The sequence below is a fragment of the Chrysochloris asiatica genome, unplaced genomic scaffold (assembly GCF_000296735.1).
Source record: "Chrysochloris asiatica unplaced genomic scaffold, ChrAsi1.0 scaffold00130, whole genome shotgun sequence".
Classification (NCBI taxonomy): domain Eukaryota; kingdom Metazoa; phylum Chordata; class Mammalia; order Afrosoricida; family Chrysochloridae; genus Chrysochloris; species Chrysochloris asiatica.
In genome coordinates this window covers 5,205,475-5,223,942 of record NW_006408648.1, presented here as the reverse complement: position 1 = coordinate 5,223,942, position 18,468 = coordinate 5,205,475, and the positions used below count along the sequence as shown (strand labels likewise).

General features: G+C 41.0%; 1 protein-coding gene across 1 annotated transcript in view; it reads left to right on the top strand.

The window, feature by feature from the left end:
- The window catches only part of SLC12A8 (solute carrier family 12, member 8), a 258,578-nt gene that overhangs the window by 63,140 nt on the left and 176,970 nt on the right, over positions 1-18,468 (top strand). The window contains exon 4 of the mRNA XM_006869431.1: positions 12,260-12,491. Coding sequence (XP_006869493.1) covers positions 12,260-12,491 — 232 coding nt within the window. The remainder of the gene's footprint in view (positions 1-12,259; positions 12,492-18,468) is intronic.

Here is an 18,468-nt window from a genome sequence, read left to right as displayed (position 1 = left end):
ATCATTTCATTGTTATGGTTAAAATTCCCTCCATGCATCATCAGCCAACCAAAGGGTATATACTACAAGCCTGTCCCCTGGTCGTCAGCACACAGCCCCTCTCCCTCTCTGTGTCTAAAGTCCCCAACTGCTCCATCTCTCCACGTCATTGTCTCTGCCTCCATCTCAGGGCAGGGTCCCGCTTCTCTGGGTAAGGTCCCGCTCTCTGCTCTTCTCCCTTGATGGTCCCAGGGATGTCCGCTCCTAGGCTGAAAAGTTATTCACTCCCCTTCTTGATACAAAATGTCTACCTTTACATTTCCAACCCTCACAAGCAGTCCTGATAACAATTATTCACTATTATATCACAAGAGATGAATGTGAATTTCATTTCATCAGCCCTGCCTAGACAGATTGTATACTACTCAGTGGAAATTCTACCTTCCTTTATGCCCTCTGAATCTAGGTTCCCTCTTGAAAGCTTGTAAGCCAGTCACTTCTTGCCTTTGTAGCCCCCCCATTTTGGGTAGCCAGTTCCAAGTTGCCCATCCCTGTCTACTCTGTGTATGGAGGGAGTGGGAATGATCCTTGCTATAAGGATTTGTTCCCTGGTTTGAGCTACTGCATCCATAGGTGTAGGTCAGGTTCATCAAATTGTATCAGATTACTCTTTTCTCCTGGTTGAGTTCTGATCATCCAGTCATTGAAGTCAGGTCAAGTGGGTATTATCTGCAAGTGTGGGTGTTCTTGTGCATATGCCCTCTCTTCTTATCAGCTGGCCGCTTCACTCTCCATTCTAGTCCTCTGTGACTATGTCACTGACTCTGGGCCCAGGAGTCCCCATGTCTTGCCACACTGCTGGCCAACCAGGTCTCCACCTGGGTTCACAGAAGTCTAGTGAACATTGTAGGGCTTAGCTTGCAGCTTCATTGCTGTTTTTCCCTCACTTCCCCTTATGAGTGACAAGCGTGGTCAGCAATCAGATCGTGTATTCCCATTGAGTCTTATTCTTGGATGGGGGTTTACACTGAGGGGACCCGACCACTAGCCTTGATGTCTCCTGGGCACGCAACTTGCTTGTTCTTGTAGTAACAGTAGGCCTGCCTCTTTGTTTTGTATTTTTTCTGTAGTTCTTTCTTTCAAGAAGTATCTTCTGTTCTTCTAGCAGCTCCAGGCTGGTCTGCTTGTCCTTTCAAATGGAAATTTCCCATTTCTGAAGATCTGGATGTGGTTCAGGCTTCCACCTATAGTCTTATGTAATACAGAGGCTCTGCTGGAAGCCTCCTTCACTGGGCATGTTGTAGCCCCATTTTAGGTGTTCCAGTCAGTTATAGGGAGAAGATGGACTTATAAGCTTTCTATGGTGATGTTTCTGGTGGTTGGGAGTTTTTTGATGACTTGATCAATTTCTTCTTTTGTTTAAACCCGGCTTTTTATGTAGCTACTTAATGTTACACAACATAAATATAAATAAATCAAATTGACATCTTTGCTTTTCAACATTTTCTTTAAAGAGGTAATGTGCAGCAGATTTGCCTAGTGCAAATACGTCTTTATGATTTCTTGACTGCTGCTTCCATGAGTGTTGATGGTTGATCCAGGCAAAATGAACTGTTTGACAACTTCAATCTTTTCTCCATTTATTGTGATGTTACATATTTATCAGGTGGTGAGGATTTTTGTTTTCTTTACATTGAGGTGCAACCCATACTAAAGGCTGTTATTTTTTATCTTTCAATAACTATTTTAAATCCTCGTTGCTTTCAGCAAGCAAGGTTGTATCATCTGCATATTGCAGGTTGTTAATGAGTCTTCCTGCAATCCTGATAGCATGTTTTTCTTCATATAACCCAGCTTTTTTGGTTTATTTTTTAGCATACTGAGTGAATAAATATGGTGAAAGAATACAACCCTGGTTCACATCATTCCTAATTTTAAACCATTTGGTGTCTCCTTGCTCTGTTCAAACAGCTGCCTCTTGGTCTATGTACAGGTTCTTCACGAGCACAATTAAGCATTCTGGAATACTCATATGCTGCAATATTGTCCATAGCTTGTCATAATCCACACAATCAAAAGCCTTTGCATAGTCAATAAAGCACAGGTAAACATCTTTCAGGTATTCTCTGTTTTCAGCCAAGATCCATCTGATGTCAGCAACGATATCCCTCATTCCACGTCTTCTTCTGAATCTGTATTGAACCTCTGGATGCTCTATGTAAATATATTCTTGCAGCTGTTTTTGTAAACTTTACTCACATGGGATATCAATGATGTTGTCCAATGATTTCCACATTCTGTTGGGTCACCTCTCTTTGGAATGGGCACAAATATGGACCTCTTCTCGTCAGTTGGCGTGATTGTAAGGTTGGGGCAAGACCGGGCAGTATTTTGTTCCATTGTGCCGATGGTCATTATGAGTTGGTACTGACTCAATGGCACCTAACAACAACCACAACATTTATAATTTATGGCCTATGGTATTCTCTATTCATTCTTTTGTAATTGTTCTACAGTTCTTGGTTATTCTGTCCTGTTTTCTGTTTCTTTTTTTTTCATCAGTCTTTTTTTCTCTTTGCTTTTCAGTTTGGGAAGTTTTTATTGACTTAGCTTCAAGCGCACTAATTCTTTCCGTAGCTGTGTCTAATCTACTGATTGAAAGTATGTTTCATGTCTATTATGATGTTTTGTTTTGTTTTTTAATGATGTTTTTAATTTCTAGCATTACTTTTTGATTTTTTTTCTTAGAGTTTCTGTCTCTCCGCTTACATTATCCATGTGTTCTTCTTTTTTGAACAACCCATCTGTTCTTACAAATTGTCTACTTTTTAGATTCAAGTTTTTAGCATATCAGTCATAGCAATTTAAAATTCCTGGTCTGATTATTCTAAAATCTGTTGAATAAACACTGGACTGCAAATCACAAGACTGATGGTTCAAGCCCACCAGCCTATTCATGGGATAAAGATACTACTTTCTGGTCCTGAAAAGATGTGCAGCTTCAGAAACACTAAAAAGGGTTGCTATGAGTCACTTATCAACAATAACACTTATCAACAATAACAGCATCTGAGTCTGTTTCTGATGTTTGCTCTGTCTTTTCAGACTATGCTTTTTTGCCTTCTAGTATGCCTTTTGATTTTTTTGTTGACAGTCATATATGACATATCAGGTAAAAAAGAACTGAAATAGATTTTTATAGTGTGAGGTTTTTTGTTCATCTGGCTAGGAGCTAGTCTGTGTTACTATTTGCTGTAGTTATCCGATGTTAAAATTTCCTCTGTGTCCGTGTTTTTGTCTCCTTTGTTGTTTTGGGGATTCCCTAGAGACTTTTTCTTCTATCAAGTCTGATACTTGTAGTTCATTCTGTTGTAACCTTCTGTTATTTAGGTGCCCAATTAATGTGGTAGTAAATGATAAGCACTGGACTGCAAATCACAAGGTCAGCAGTTTGAGCCCACCCCAGCTTCTCCACAGGAGAAAGATGTGGCTTTTTGCTCTTGTGAAGAGTTAAAGCCTTGGAAACCTTAAACAGGTCACAGTGAGTCGGAACTGACTCAATGACATTAAACAACAACAGCAACAGCAAAGTGCAGGGAGAGGAAAGTGTTGTGTAATCCTTTGATTAGGTCTCAGTCTATTAGTCAGTCAGTGTCATTGTCTTGGGCTATGACCTTCACAGTTGCCTCTCAGCTCATACCCTCACCAACCGCACTCTTAAATGAGCATATGGTCAAGAACTGACGGTACTGAAGGTGCCCTGATGGCACTGGTGAGAAACAAGGCTCCAGGAATTGATGGAATACAAATGGAAATCTTTCAACAAACTGATGCAGCTCTGGAGGTGTTCACTAGGCCAAGAAATTAAGAAAACAGCTAATGGTCAACTGATTGGAAGAGAGCCATATTTGTGCCTATTCCAAAGTGAAGGGACCCAAAGAGAAATCACCAAACAATATAATTAATACCATATGCAAGTAAAATTTTTTTGATGGTGATTAAAAAACAACTGCAATGTACATCGACAGAGAATTGCCAGAAATTCAAGATGGATTCAAAAGAGGACATGCAACTAGGTATATCGCTGCTAGTGGGTCTTAGCTGAAAGCAGAGAGTACCAGAAGGATGTTTATTTGTGCTTTATTAACTATGCAAAGGCTTTCTACTGTATATATAATGACAAGTTATGGATAATATTCTACAGAGTGAGTATTCCAGAACATTTAAGGAACCTGTACAGAGACTAAGAGGCAGTTATTAGAACAGAACAAGGGAATAATGAATTATATAAAACCAGGAAAGCTGTGCGTCAGAGTTATATTCTTTTATCATACTTATTTAATATGTATGGTGATCAAATAATCCGAGAAACTGAATTATATAAAGAACATGGCATCAGGATTCAAAGAAGACTTATTAACAACCTGTGATATGCAGGTAATACAACCTTGCTTGCTGAAAGTGAAGAGGACTTAAAATACTTACTGATGAAGATCAAAGTGTACAGTCTTCAGTATGGATTGTACCTCAATATAAAGAAAATGAAAATCTTCACAAATGGACCAACAAATAACATCATGATAAATGGAGTCATCAAAGACTTCATTTTGCTTAGATCCACTATCCACATGGAAGCAGCAGTCAAGAAATCAAACAATGTACTGCACTAGGCAAATCTGCCACATGCGACCTTTTTAAAGTGTTCAGGAGCAATGATGTCAGTTTGAGGATTAGTTGTGTTTGACCCAAGCCATGATATTTTTAATAGCCTCATATGCAAGCTGGACAATGAATATGGAAGACCATAGGAGAACTGATGCATTTGAGTTGTGGTGCTGAAGAAGAATGTTAAAGGTACCATGGACTACCAGATGAACACATAGATTTGTGGTGGAAGAACTATAGCCTGAGTGCTGCTTAGAAAACATGATATTGAGACTTATTATCAGGAGGTATCAGTCCCTGGAGAAGGATATCATGTTTGGTAACACTAGAAGATCTTCTCCCCCATTTCACAATGAGAACCTGGAGGGAATTTGGGAGGTCAAACCCGACAAAATGTGGGCTCCTCTCTCCTGCTATGTCTTGTTACTCTGAAGTTTTAAACTCTCAAACTAGTCTATAACAGGTCACCAGCAATTAATCAATTACAGTATAAGCATTCATACTAGTACTGGCTTCAGTGAAGAGCATCTTCTACTCCTGGTAAGCTGTGATTATGTGTCTACCACTTTTTCCAGTTTTTGATACAGTGACTTGTCCTGTGACCTCAATTCTATGATGGATCTAAAATGACTTGGTATTCTTTAGTTTATATCTTTGTTCTTCTTTTTTAAATTTCATTGTGCTTTAGATGTAATTTTACCTAACAAATTAGTTTTCCCAGTCACTAGTTCAAACACACATTGTTCTGTGACATTGGTCACAATCCCTGAAATGAGTCAGCACTCGCCCCATATTCTGCCTGGGCTCCCCATTCCCATTCACTTTGTTTCCCTGTTTCTCCCTGTCTTCTTATCTTTGGTTTTGAGCAAATGTTGCCCTGTTGGTCTTATATAGTTGATTGAGGACAATTTTCAATGTTTGTTTTATTGTTGTTGTTAAGTGCCATGGTTGAGTTGGCTTTGACTCAAAGGGACCCTGTATAGGGTTTTCAAGGAGTGGCTGGTGGGTTTGAACCACTACCTTATTGTCCAGTGATTATCCTACAACAACACACTGGCTAAGGATTGTGGTGACTGCTAACTGCAAGGTTGGCAGCTCAAACTCACCAGTGGCTCCATGGGAGTAAGAATGGAGTTTCTGGGCCCATAAATATTTACAGCCTCAGAAACCCTCTACATTGGAATCAACTTGATGGCAGTAGGTTTGGTTTTGGGTTATTATCTGGTTGGAAGGTGGCTTCTGAGATGTCTTCAGTTTCAAGTTCGTAGATTTTCTCAGGGCAATATTTCCTCTAGTCTCTTTCTGACCCGTAAATCTGGTCTTTTTATTTTTTATTTTTATACATTCTAAACAACAATTTCTATTGTGGTCTTGGTTAATCTTTTTTCTTGTTGAAAGGAGGGAGTGAGAACTTTCAACATCTTTACATGTTGAAACAGAAAACAGGAATTTCTTTATTCATGCTTTTAAAAACTTCTATTATGAGTAGTTTTATTCTTCTTAATTACCTATGTTTTTGCATTTTCTCTTCTTAATTAAGCTTCCAGGTGTGTATCTATTTTATTGACCTTTTAAGGGATCAGCTTTTGTTTCTCTCCTTTTTCATGGTTTTTCTTCTATTTTGTGAATTTTATATTTCTTCTTATTAAATACATCATCCTACTTTAAAAAAATTTATGTGGATCTCTGTATGGCTTCTTAGATATACTACCTTGTTCACTTGTTTTTCTGCCCTTTTAAAAGAATAAAATATTTAAGCCTATATTTTCTTTTTCTCTAAATACAGCTTTACTTGTACCTGTTGCTTGTTAGAATAAAACATGAATCTTTTCATCACCTTTAACATAATTTGAAATTTTATTTTTCCTTATTTGCTGACATAGGTCAAATTGATTTCTGTTGTATTTTTCCCATTATTGATTTGAAAGTTTTGTTTTATTGCTAGTTATTCCTTTTGTTGTTGCTGTTAAGTGTCACTGAGTCAATTATGATTCATAGCGACCCTGTACAGGGTTTCCAAGGAGTGGCTGGTGAGCTGGAACCACTGAATTTTCAGTTTAACCCAACCTTGCAGTCCAGCACATTAACCCTCAGTGCCACACCATGACTCCAGTTACCCCTAGAAGTCACAATTTAAACTTATATTTTTCTTTTATTGTGATATGTTTTCAAGGAGCAGTTGGTGAACTTGAACCACTGACCTTGCAGTTCAAACAACTTTGCATTCTGGTGCATTAGCCCACAGTGCCACACCATCAGCAGACTCCTATCCCCATCTCCTTTCACCTGACCCATCTAGACAAGATGGAAACTATTCAGTGAGAATTCTGCATTCCCCCCTTTGCTCTGAAACAAAACTCCCTCATGAAAACTTGTAAGCCAGTCACTTTGTTCCTTTATAGGCTCCCCCCACCCCAGTCTAAGTAGCCAATGTCTGAGTTGCCTGTCCCTATCAACCCAGTGTACAGAGGGAATATGCTTGATCCTTGATTTGAAGACTCCTTCCCTCTTGGTTGGTATTTTGTGCTACTACATCTACAAAATGTAGAGTCCTGGTGTGGCGCGGTGGGCTAATGCGTCAGACTGCAAAGTTGTTTGAACTGCAAGGTCAGTGGTTCAAGCTCACCAGCTACTCCTTGGAAACCCTATACAGGGTTGCTATGGGTCGGCATTGACTCGATGGCACATAACAACAACAACATCTATAAGGTCAAGTTCATCAAATTATAGCAATTTACACTTGCTTCCTGTATCAAATTTCTTTATCTTCTTTGAGTCGAGTTTTGATCATCAAGCCATCCAAGCTAGGTCAGATAGGTACTATCTGCAAGTTTAGGTGTTCTTGTGCGTCTCCCCCCATTTCATATTGGCTGGACAGTTCACTCTCAGCTTTAGCCCAAAGTAGGTCCTATTATTATCTTCTGTTTTACAGATGAGGACATGAAGCACAGAGAGGTTAAAAGTTTCCCAAGTACACAGGTAGTGAGTAGAATCAGCATGATTTGGCCTTTGAATGTCCTGCTTCAGTGTCTGTTCTTAGCCACATTGCTATTTCAAGCATCTTGAAGAGGTCTCCACTAGCCCCTCCCCATAGCACCTTCAGTCAAAAAAACAATTTTAGGTATAGACCTGAAGGAGGGGGCTCTCTTGAAGATACTGGAAATCAAAAGCAGCATCTACTCACTTGGCCTACTTTAGAGGAGCAAATTCTGTTCTCTAGCTAGAAAAAGAAAAGTCAGGCTGCAAGTCCCAGATGTATGTGGTTATATTTAAGTCCAAGCATTGGCCTCTGCATATTACAGACACTGAATACCTGGGAATGTGCTAGCCATAGGTCATCAGAACTAAATTTTTAAATTCTGACAAATCTGACCCTGACAGGTCCTGTTGACCTGGCCTCTTACTAATGAAAGAGCATAATTAACATTGTTACCTCTTGCATTTAATAGGGTTCCGTTTTGAGATGAATGGAGGGTAAACAGGACCCAGTCTCTTTTTTTTTTTTTTTCTCTCTCTCTCTCAGAGGTAACTTTGTTTCCCCCAAATTCCTTCGGTTTTCACCCAGAGTCAGACAGAAATGTCTATGGCTAATTGTTATGGGATACTGGAAGGGCTGGAATCACTGTTGAAGTAATGTGTTGAAATAATTGGGGAACCTTGACAAAAATATTCTGAGTCAGTCCATCTTGCTGAAAAATGGACCTTCTTCCCGAGCTCCCCTCTGGAGAGTAAGAACGCCTACTCTCCAGAATATTTTTCATACAGTAAACATATCCACAAGTATTTAATGCTGAATGCTTACAGTACACTTAGGAAATTCAGAGTACTTTAAAGAGAGGCCATTAGCATGAAGATTTTGGGTTTTTCAGATGCTTGCATTCTTGTTGGGGCAGGAGGGAAGCCAGCTTATATGTATGAAATAATTATAGAATATGGAACCAGAGAGTTAATTGCACGATGCTGGCAGTCAGCATAATATTTATTTAGAAAAGGCAGAATAAGGAAAGCCGCATGGTAAAGAAGGAATTTGGATGAGCCCTTGATAGAATTTATTCTCTTGGAGCAGAGCAAGGGCAATAATGCGAGTGAGAAAGATGATGGGAGAAGGGGGCTCAGGTTGAGGGATTGTGAAAAGTACAATATTTTCAAAAAGGTAAAATCATGTACCTATAAATGTGTGTCACTGATTTTATGTAACTCATGAATTAATGAGCTTTATTTAATCATTAGACTCTTGGTGTAGCACTGTAAGACAAGCACTGGACCGAGAGGTTGGTTTGGACCACAAGGTCAGAGGTTCAAACTCACCACCTGCTCCTCAGAAACCCTATACAGGGTCACTATGAGTCAGAATGAACTCCATGGCCTTTAATGACAACAACATTTAATCATTAATTAACCCATTAATTAAAGAGCATTTGAGAAGCTAGCTATGACTACTGGATGGATACAGATCAAACCTTTAAGTCCATAGTTAGATAACTCAAAAAAGAAATGTAGGGATGATGTGGCTAGGTTAGATGTGTGTGTGTGTGTGTGTGTGTGTCCAACTCACAGCCACCCTTTATAGGGTTTCTGGGAAACAACTGGTGGGTTTGAACTGCTGACCTTTAGGTTCAGTCCAGTGCTAATCCTATAGTACCACACTAGGTTAGATGTAGCACTGGTGTGGCACTGTGGATTACTGTACTGGACTGCAGGCTCCATTTGAACTGCAAGGTCGGCGGTTCAACCTCAGCAGCTGTTCCTTGAAAACTCTGTACAGGGTCGCTATGAATCAGAACTGACTTGATGGCACTGAACAACAACAATAACAATGTATTACAGGACCTCAAACCAGAATCTTTTTGGTTATTTGTTCCACTGGGCAGAAGTTATTTGTATCTCTGCTGGACAAAGAAACCTTTGTTAACATGTAATTTCATTAACTTTGGGACATTTAATATATTTAATCAATAGTAAATAGTGAGTCAAACGAAGTAGATTTAGGTAGATAGTTCTGCATAGTCCTTGTTTCGTTTTACATAATATTGAGTGAAATGCTATCTTTTCTTGTCTTATTCCCAAGTTCTAGATAATTTTAAAACTATTTTATTATGGTGAGAATATATATATATATATATATATTATTAGGAGTGCTGGTAGGTTACGAATCAGGATGCTAACCTCAAGGTTGGCAGTTCAAAACTACCAGCCGTTTCATGGGAGAAAGATGAGGCTTTCTGCTCCTGTAAAGATTTATAGCCTCGGAAACCCTGTGCAGGGTCACTATGGGTCAGAACTGACTGCACAGTACTTAACAATAACAACAACATATATATTATGGGGCTTCAAAAGGCTCATGGAAAAATAGAATTAAAAGACAATAGAATGCTTCACATATATGTCTATGTCTATATATGAAACACTTACCAGTTCAAACCCTTCAGCTGCTCCTTGGAAACCCTATACAGGGTTGCTATGAGTCAAAACTGACTGTACGACACTCAACAACAACAACAACAATGTCTTTATATATAGACATACATGCATTGGTTAAGCATTTGGCTGCTAAGTAAAGTATCTATGATTTAAACTTACAAGTTGCTCTTTGGGAGAACAATGTGGCAGTCTGCTTCCATAAAGATTACAGCCTTAGAAACTCTACAGGGACAGTTTACTCTGCCCTATAGGGTCTTGGTATGGCACTATAGGATAAGCACAGTCGATTTGAACTGCAAGGTCAGCAATTCAAACTCCCCATCTGCTCCTCAGAAACCCTATATGGGGCTGCTATGATTTGGAACTAACTCACTGGCACTTAACAATAACAACAACAACAACAACAACACAGTATCTCTATAAGTCGAAACTGACACTGGCAGCAGGGTATGTGTTTTTATTATTTTGATTTTTTATTTAAAAAAATATAAATAAACATACGTATAATTCTTTTACATATGTATATCCACCACAATAAAATATACACATTTATATATACATATATATGCATGTATGTGTGTATATATATAGCTATAGATAGATATATATATATATACATACACACACACATATATATTTGTTGTTGTTGTTGTTATGTGCCATTGAGTTGGTTCCAACCCATAGCAACACTATATAGGGTTTCCAATGAGCAGCTAGTGAGCTTGAACCACTGACCTTGTGGTTCAAACCAACTTTGCGGTCCAGCACATTAGCCAGAGAGAGAGAGACTCCTAGTGTGGCATTATAGGCTCAGCATTGAGCTGTGAACCACAAGGTCAGCAGTTCAAACCCACCAGCAGCTCCTTAGAAACCCTATACAGGGTTACTATATATATGTTGTTAAAGTACTGTTGAGTTGGTTCCAATTCATAGCCACCCTGTACAGAGTTTCCTAGGAGCAGCTGGTGGATTTGAACTGCCAACTTTGTGGTTCATAGTCCAGTGCGGATCCTACAGCACCACACTAGGAGTACATACATATTACATACAGGATCGCTATGACTCAGAACCGAGTCAATGGCACTTAACAACAACAATATTGATACATATGACCCCCAAATGGCCATTTTGATGTGTATAATTCAGTGACATTAATTATTTCCATCCTATTGGGAGAAGGATATCATGTTTGGTAAGGTGGAGGGTCACAGAAAAAGAGGAAGACCCCCAACAAGAGGCCAAGTGGCAGCATTGATGGACTCAAGTGTGGCAACAGTAGTGAGGTTGGCCCAGGATCAGGCAGTGTTTCGTTCTGCTGTGTATAAGGTTGCTATGGGTCGGTACCAACTCGATGGCACCTAACAACAACACCAATTGTGCAGCCAGGAGCTCTGGTAGCGTAGTGGTTACAAATCAGGCTGCTAATCTCATGGTCAGCAGTTTGAAACTACCAGTTGTTCTGCGGAAGAAAGATGAGGCTTTCTGCTCCCATAGAGATTTATAGCCTAGGAAACCCTGTACAGTCGGAACCGACTCCCCAGCACTAAACAACAATTGTGCAGCCATCACTGCTGCTTCCCAGTGTTTCATTACTCTTCACAGATGCCTAGTGGCCTGCAAACAAGGACTCCCTCCTGCCTCACTTGCTTATTCCAGATATTTCACGCAAGTGAGACCACATGTTAATATTTGTCCCTCATGTTCCACTCAGCATAATGCTTTAGGAGTGCACCAATGCTGTAGCATAGATAATTTAGAGGGGGAAATAATTGACCTATGAAGAAATGGAAGAAAAAAGGTTTGTTTCAATGCCCTATGTGTCTTGGTAGAAGGGTGCTTGCTCTGTGTTCTTGTTCTAGATTTGGTTTTTGAGTAACTGAGACAGAAATACAATGCCTCTTTGGCCCCCCTGTATCTTTTCATCTTAGTTATTAATGACAATCAGCTCTAGGCTTTGGCTTGGCTTTTATTCTTCAGTCTAGTAGAGATGAGCAGAGATGGGGCCCCAGGTGGGTGGGTGTTCACAGGTGGGAAGGGCTCATCACATACCTGCGCAGGCTTCAAGGTGTTGAGACTTGGAGATGGTGTGTGTATCTGATGGGAATAAGCTAGGATCTCAATGTTGGACAGTCTTGGTCCTTGGGCTCTTGATGTTTTTCTGTCTTGCTGACTTCTACCTAGAATTGCCTGTTAGTGTGTTGCAGGTGCCATGTATATTACCGGCTTTGCTGAATCCATCTCGGATTTGCTGGGCTTCAGGAATATCTGGGCTGTTCGAGGAATTTCCATTTCCGTGCTCCTGGCCTTGCTGGGGATTAACCTAGCAGGTGTCAAGTGGATAATCCGTCTTCAGCTGTTGCTACTGTTCTTGCTGGCTGTGTCCACACTGGATTTCGTGGTGGGCTCTTTCACACACCTGGACCCAGGTAAGCTTTTTGGAGTTCGGTTTATGGCCGTAGAGTGCTCTGCATTGTTTCATAGACACTTATGAATGTGAGTTTGCAAGACTGCCTCCCAGTAGGCTTTTCCTACAATTAGTGTAACCTGTACCTGGGTGAGGTGTCTTGGTATATATCATGGGCTCCAAAGCCCCTCAACACATTTTTTCTTAGCACATTTTCCATGCGTTCTTTTTATTTCCTGTTTTTAAGACTACACAGAAAATTTAGGTAAAACAAAGAATAAAGTAGAACTGGATGGATACAGATGAAATTCATAACAGTGACTGGGAAAAGGAAGCAGGAAATAGATTCGGAGTAGGGAAGAAAATGGGCTTTAAATTTTATGCTATACATTCTTTCCTTTTAAAAAAATCTGAGACAGACAACACATAACACTTGCCATTTCTACAAAACAGAGGCAAATATATGCTTGGTTATTCTTACAGTACTTCTATGAAAATAGTCATTGCCTGAATTGTTTCCTGAGTGCTCCCTACTTTCTGCTAACCTGGCCCCTTCCCCAAGCCCCTGGACCACTCTATGATTTGTATGGAAGGGACCTCAGAGCTAAGGGGCAATGTGGTATCCATACACAATTGTTGAAGAACATAATCCGTTATATCGCAGGAAAATTCTGTTGACCTCTTTGAAACTCCATTAAAATAAGGCTGTTGGATTTTCCTTCTTCTCAATTAGAAGTTTTCTTGGCTGCTCTTCTAACTTATTCCAAATATTTCTCCTTTCTTCCTTTCTGGTCAGTACATTAGCTGGATGTAGTGTGAAGTGAAATTTATTTTCAGTTATTCCCCATAGCAACTGACCCCTTTAGAATCTGTTTTTGGTATTACTAATGTTCTCTATGGGTTTCTGACTTTATGGCTACAAATTCAAACTGAAGCTAGACTAAACCTTCAAGATGGATTTAGCAGAGAGATTTCAAATCTTAAACAAATATTACATAAATATAGATATTCACCCCACCCCCAGCCCCAAAAATAAGGATTGGAAGGAATTATGCCTAAGTGTTAACAATAATTATCTTTCTGTTGATTTGAAAAACCAGACCAGTTGCCGTCAAGTTGATTCTGGCTCATAGTGACCTCATATGTTTCAGAGTAGAACTGTGCAGCATAGGATCTCCAATGGATGTGGTCTTTCAGAAGTAGACCACCAGGCTTTTCTTCCAAAGCATCTCTGGGTGGATTCAAACCACCAACCTTTTGGATAGTAACCAAGTGCTTAGCTATTGCTACCACTCAGGACTCCCTGCTGAACTGGTGACTGGTTATCTTATCTTATTTACACTTTTCCTTCAATAGACTGTTGTGGTTAGGTGCTGTCAAGTTGGTTCCAATTCATAGGGTCCTGTATAGGGTTTCCAAGGATTGATTGGTGGGTGGGCTGGTGGGTTTGAACCGCCAACCTTGCTCCTACAGTGCCACACCAGGACTTCTTCAATAGACTAGTGTTACTTTTATTTATTTATTTTTTTAGTAGAATTTTTCTTTCTCCTTTTTTTTTTAGAGCAGTTTTAGGTGTAGAGACAATTGATCACATAGTAAAGACAGCTTCCATAACCCTTCTGTCTTCTCCTCTCTACCATTGTTGTTGTTGTGAAGTGCTGTCATATAGCGACCCTGTCTAGGGTTTCCAAGGAGCAGCTGATGAGCTTGAACCACTGACCTTGCAGTTCAAATGACTTTGCAGTCCGATGCATTAACCCACAGCGCTACACCAGGTTTCCTACCATAGTCCCCTCTATTATTATTAACATCTTGCACAAGTTTGGTACATTTGTTACAGCTGGTAAAGTAATACTGGTACATCATTATTAACTAAAGTTTCTAGTTTACATTAGGGTTACTATTTGTGTTGCACAGTTCTGTGGATTTTGACAAATGCATAATGTCATGTGTCTACTTTTCCAGTATTGTATTGTTTTACTGCTCTGAAAATCCCCTGTGCTTCACCTGCTCATACCTTTATCCCTCATCCCTAACTCTTTTCTCTGTGCTCTGCTGAAATTTCCCCATCCAAGGCCCCCCACCTCCCAAAAAGAGAAAACTAAATAGTTACTGTTAAGTCAGTTCTAATTCATAAAGATCCCCATGTGTGTCAGAGTAAAACAGTGCTTCTCAAGATTTTCAATGGCTTGTCCTTTCTGGAAGGAGAAAAGATCTGATCATTTTCTGCAAGGAGATCTCCAGGCCTTGCTTCTGAGGTACCTCTGAGTGGATTCAAACCTCCAAGTTTTTGGTTACTAGGTAAGATCTCATTGGAGGTCTTCCTCTTTTTCTCAGACCCTCCAACTTTACCAAACATGATAGCCTTCTCCAGTGACTGGTCCCTCCTGATAACATGTCTAAAATATGAGATATGGAGTTTGTCCATCCTGGCTTCTAAGGAGTGCTCTGGCTGTACTTCTTCCCACACAGATTGGTTTGTTCTTTTGGCAGTCTATGATATTTTCAATATTCTTCTCCAATACCATAACTCAAATGCATCAATTCTTTTACAGTTTTCCTTATTCACTGTCCAACTTTCACCTGCATGAGGTCACTGAAAATACCATGGCTTGGGTCAGGAGCTCTTTAGTTCTCATACTGACATCTTTGCTCTTGAACACTTTAAAGAGGTCTTGTACAGCACACTTGCCTAATAAAATACATTGTTTGATTTCTTGACTGCTGCTTCCAAGATTGTTGATAGTTGATCTGAGCAAAATTAAGACTTTGACAACTTCAATCTTTTCTCCATTTACATGGGTGTTGTTTATTGGTCCAGTGGTGAGGATTTTTTTATATACTAGATATGCACATGTCTACCACCTGAGTTTAACGGATACTATTTTGCTTCATCTCTATAAAATAAAAATATAAGTCAGTAAAGCACTGTAGCTACAGCTTGGGCTTCACCTTCATCTACTCCCTATCCCCTTAGGCAACTGCTATCATGTGACTGATTGATATATATCCTTTCCACACACTTTAATTTTTCTGTCATATGTATTGTTGTTGTTAGGTGCCATTGAGTCGGTACCAACTCACAGTGACCTTATGCACAGCAGAACGAAACACTGCCCGATCTTGGGCCAACCTCACTACTGTTGCCATGCTTGAGTCCCTCGATGCTGCCACTTGGCAAATCCATCTCATTGGTGCTCTTCCTCTTTTTCTCTGACCCTCCACCTTACCAAACATGATATCCTTCTCCAGTGACTGCTCCCTCCTGACAATATGTCCAAAGTATGAGAGTCGAAGTTTGGCCATCCTGGCCTCCAAGGAGCACTCTGGCTGCACTTCTTCCAACATAAATCTGTTGGTTCTTTTGGCAGCCCATGGCACTTTCAATGTTCTCCTCCAACACCATAACTCAAAAGCATCAATTCTTCTACGGTCTTCCTACTCACTGTCCAGCTTTTGCATAGATGGCCACAAATAAGTCTACTATTTTTTAATGTTTAAATATTCTGTATCTGTGTTATTATACTGCATGGATCCTTTCATTTGTTAAGTATTTGAATGTTGGATGCATGAATTCTTTTGCAAAATTATTTTTTTCACCCAAAATATTTTTTGAGATTTATCCATGTTGCTTCATGCTGAGCTAGTTCATTCATTTTAATTGCTCACAGGGAGCTGAGAGACCCAGACAAGTGAACAGGCAGTTACTGATATTTATAAGGGCTGTGACAGGGGTCTACTCCAAGCACTTGGGGGCTCCCAAGAGGCTTGCAACCCAACTTGAGAGCCAGGAGAGGTTTTCCAGAGATTCCATCTGCATAAAGTCTTAAGGTATCCAGGATTTAGCCACAGGAAGAGAGGGGAGCGAGCATGTTCTGTGTGGAGGGCAGTTTATGCAGAAACTGAGACCTGCTATGCTTGGGACCTGGAGAACAAGGATGTGAGGACAAGGAGGAGTCAGTCAGCAGCTGTCTTCAGAAAGGCCTCCCATACCACTCTCTGTGCTTATCTGTTCAGCTATCCCACCCTCAGCATTTCTCCAAGGTGAGGACAGAGCCTAGCCACCGCCAGGATGCTGGAGATGATCTTCCTGAGCCCTCCTGGGTCTCCCCTTCGTGCTGTGGGCCGACATCTCCCACTTCTCTGTGTGGCTTGGATGGCAGGAAGGGCTTAGCAGGAGAGGCGAGCAGTGAGTCCGGGAGTGCCCTGCAGTGCCTAGTGTGGCCTCTGTGTGGAGTCTCGATTCTGTTTGTTTTCGGGTCTTGTCCCAGGATAGCTTGCTCAGCCCTTCCTCTCAGCCTTAGAGGTACTGCCAGGAAGCAGGAATGCCTTTGTTTGTGGTGGGTTGTGGCATTCTGGCAATTATGTTTTACTTATGGAGCAGAGAGGTAGATGGTTCTGTACAGCAAGGGCTTTCTCATGCAGTATCTTGCGTGACCTTTACAAATTACCCGGAGGAGGAGACTTGAAGTTGATTTTCTCCACTTCTTAAATGTAGAAACAGCGACTCAGAAAGGCAAGATCATTTCCAAGACCCCTTTCTGGTCCACTGAGGATTGATGTTGCTTTAGAACAGCTGACATTCAAAATGACTCCCATTCCAGACTCTTCCCCGGCTGCACAACAGAAATTCCAGGCACCACCCAGAAAAGTCAGTTAGCATTTGGGGAACTGGAGGAGGGTGTATAGAAGGGAGAGGCTCATTATCTGTATGTGAAGCCAGAGTTGAGGACCCTTGTCTGACGCCCTCTGTGTTCTGCTGTCTGTAGAGATGGACATTCCACACTTGGTGGAGATGAACCCAAATGGGGTGAGGCGCAGCATCTCACAGACAGATTCCCAGACCTAAGACAGCCTTATCCATTATACTGGGCAAGGCAGGGACTGACACTCTTCAGTTTGTATCTTCTTTCTTTTCTATATCTCACTTGACTGGCACTTTGCTAAGGACCAACCATGTTGTTGTTGTTGTTAAGTGCTGTTGAGTTGGTTCAGACTCATAGCGACCCTGTATAGGGTTTCTGAGGAGCAACTGGTAAGTTTGAACCACCAACCTTGTGGTTTGTAGTCCAGTGCTGATCCACAGCATCACACCAGGAGTCCAAAGATCAACCATATCAGACAGAAAACACCTGCCCATTTGTGTGTGTGCGGAGAAATTGGAGTGGGCACCTATTCTACCACTTTCCAGGCATTATCTTTGAGAAGATCTCTCTGATACTTGAAACAGCTAGTGAGATACAGGAGATGATTATTCCCCTTTTGCTGACAAGGAAATCAGAGTCCAAAGAGCTGTTGTAGCTTTTCCAAACATTCACGGTACGTGGCTCAGACAAAATTTGAACCTAGAAGCACTGACTCAGAAGTGCAACTCCACAGTAATACCAGTCACCTCCTGGTGCTCTAGCATGCCCTGCGAGGACTTGACAGTCCCTCCTCCCCTGAGGGTCCCTTACTGTTCCCCTTCCTCTTCCAGAGCAACAGAGTCAGAGAGCTTGCCAGTCTCCACTGAGTCCTTTCCTGCTGGTCAGAGATAGGGGTCAGAACTGAGCTGTGGGAACAGAGAGTAGGAGATGAGCTGGAGAACTCTAAGGCCAGGTCAGGAACCAGAATCAAGTACTGAGGCGGCTAAAACATGGTTCCTGGATACCACCAGCAACAGAGCTCAACCAACCAGAACAACATTCAAGTCCCATGTCAGGTAGGGCGTGGCAGCCTGGTGGTCACTCCACGTCCTCTGGGACCACCCCGTTTCCTAGAAAGCACAAGATGAGGCTGCTGCAGCTGGCCACCCAGTCCTCAGCATCCATGTCAATCAACCCCAGCAGCCCCACAGAGAATCGCTTCCACTTTTTTGGATGATTCCTTGTTAACTTATAGTAATTTAGAAATGTAAGGGGACTCCTGATGGGGGAGGCAGATCTTCTGCTGGAATTAGTGACTATAGTAAATGCAGAGACGAGTGAATCTAAGGTAAGGGATGGCTTGTGCCCTGGGAG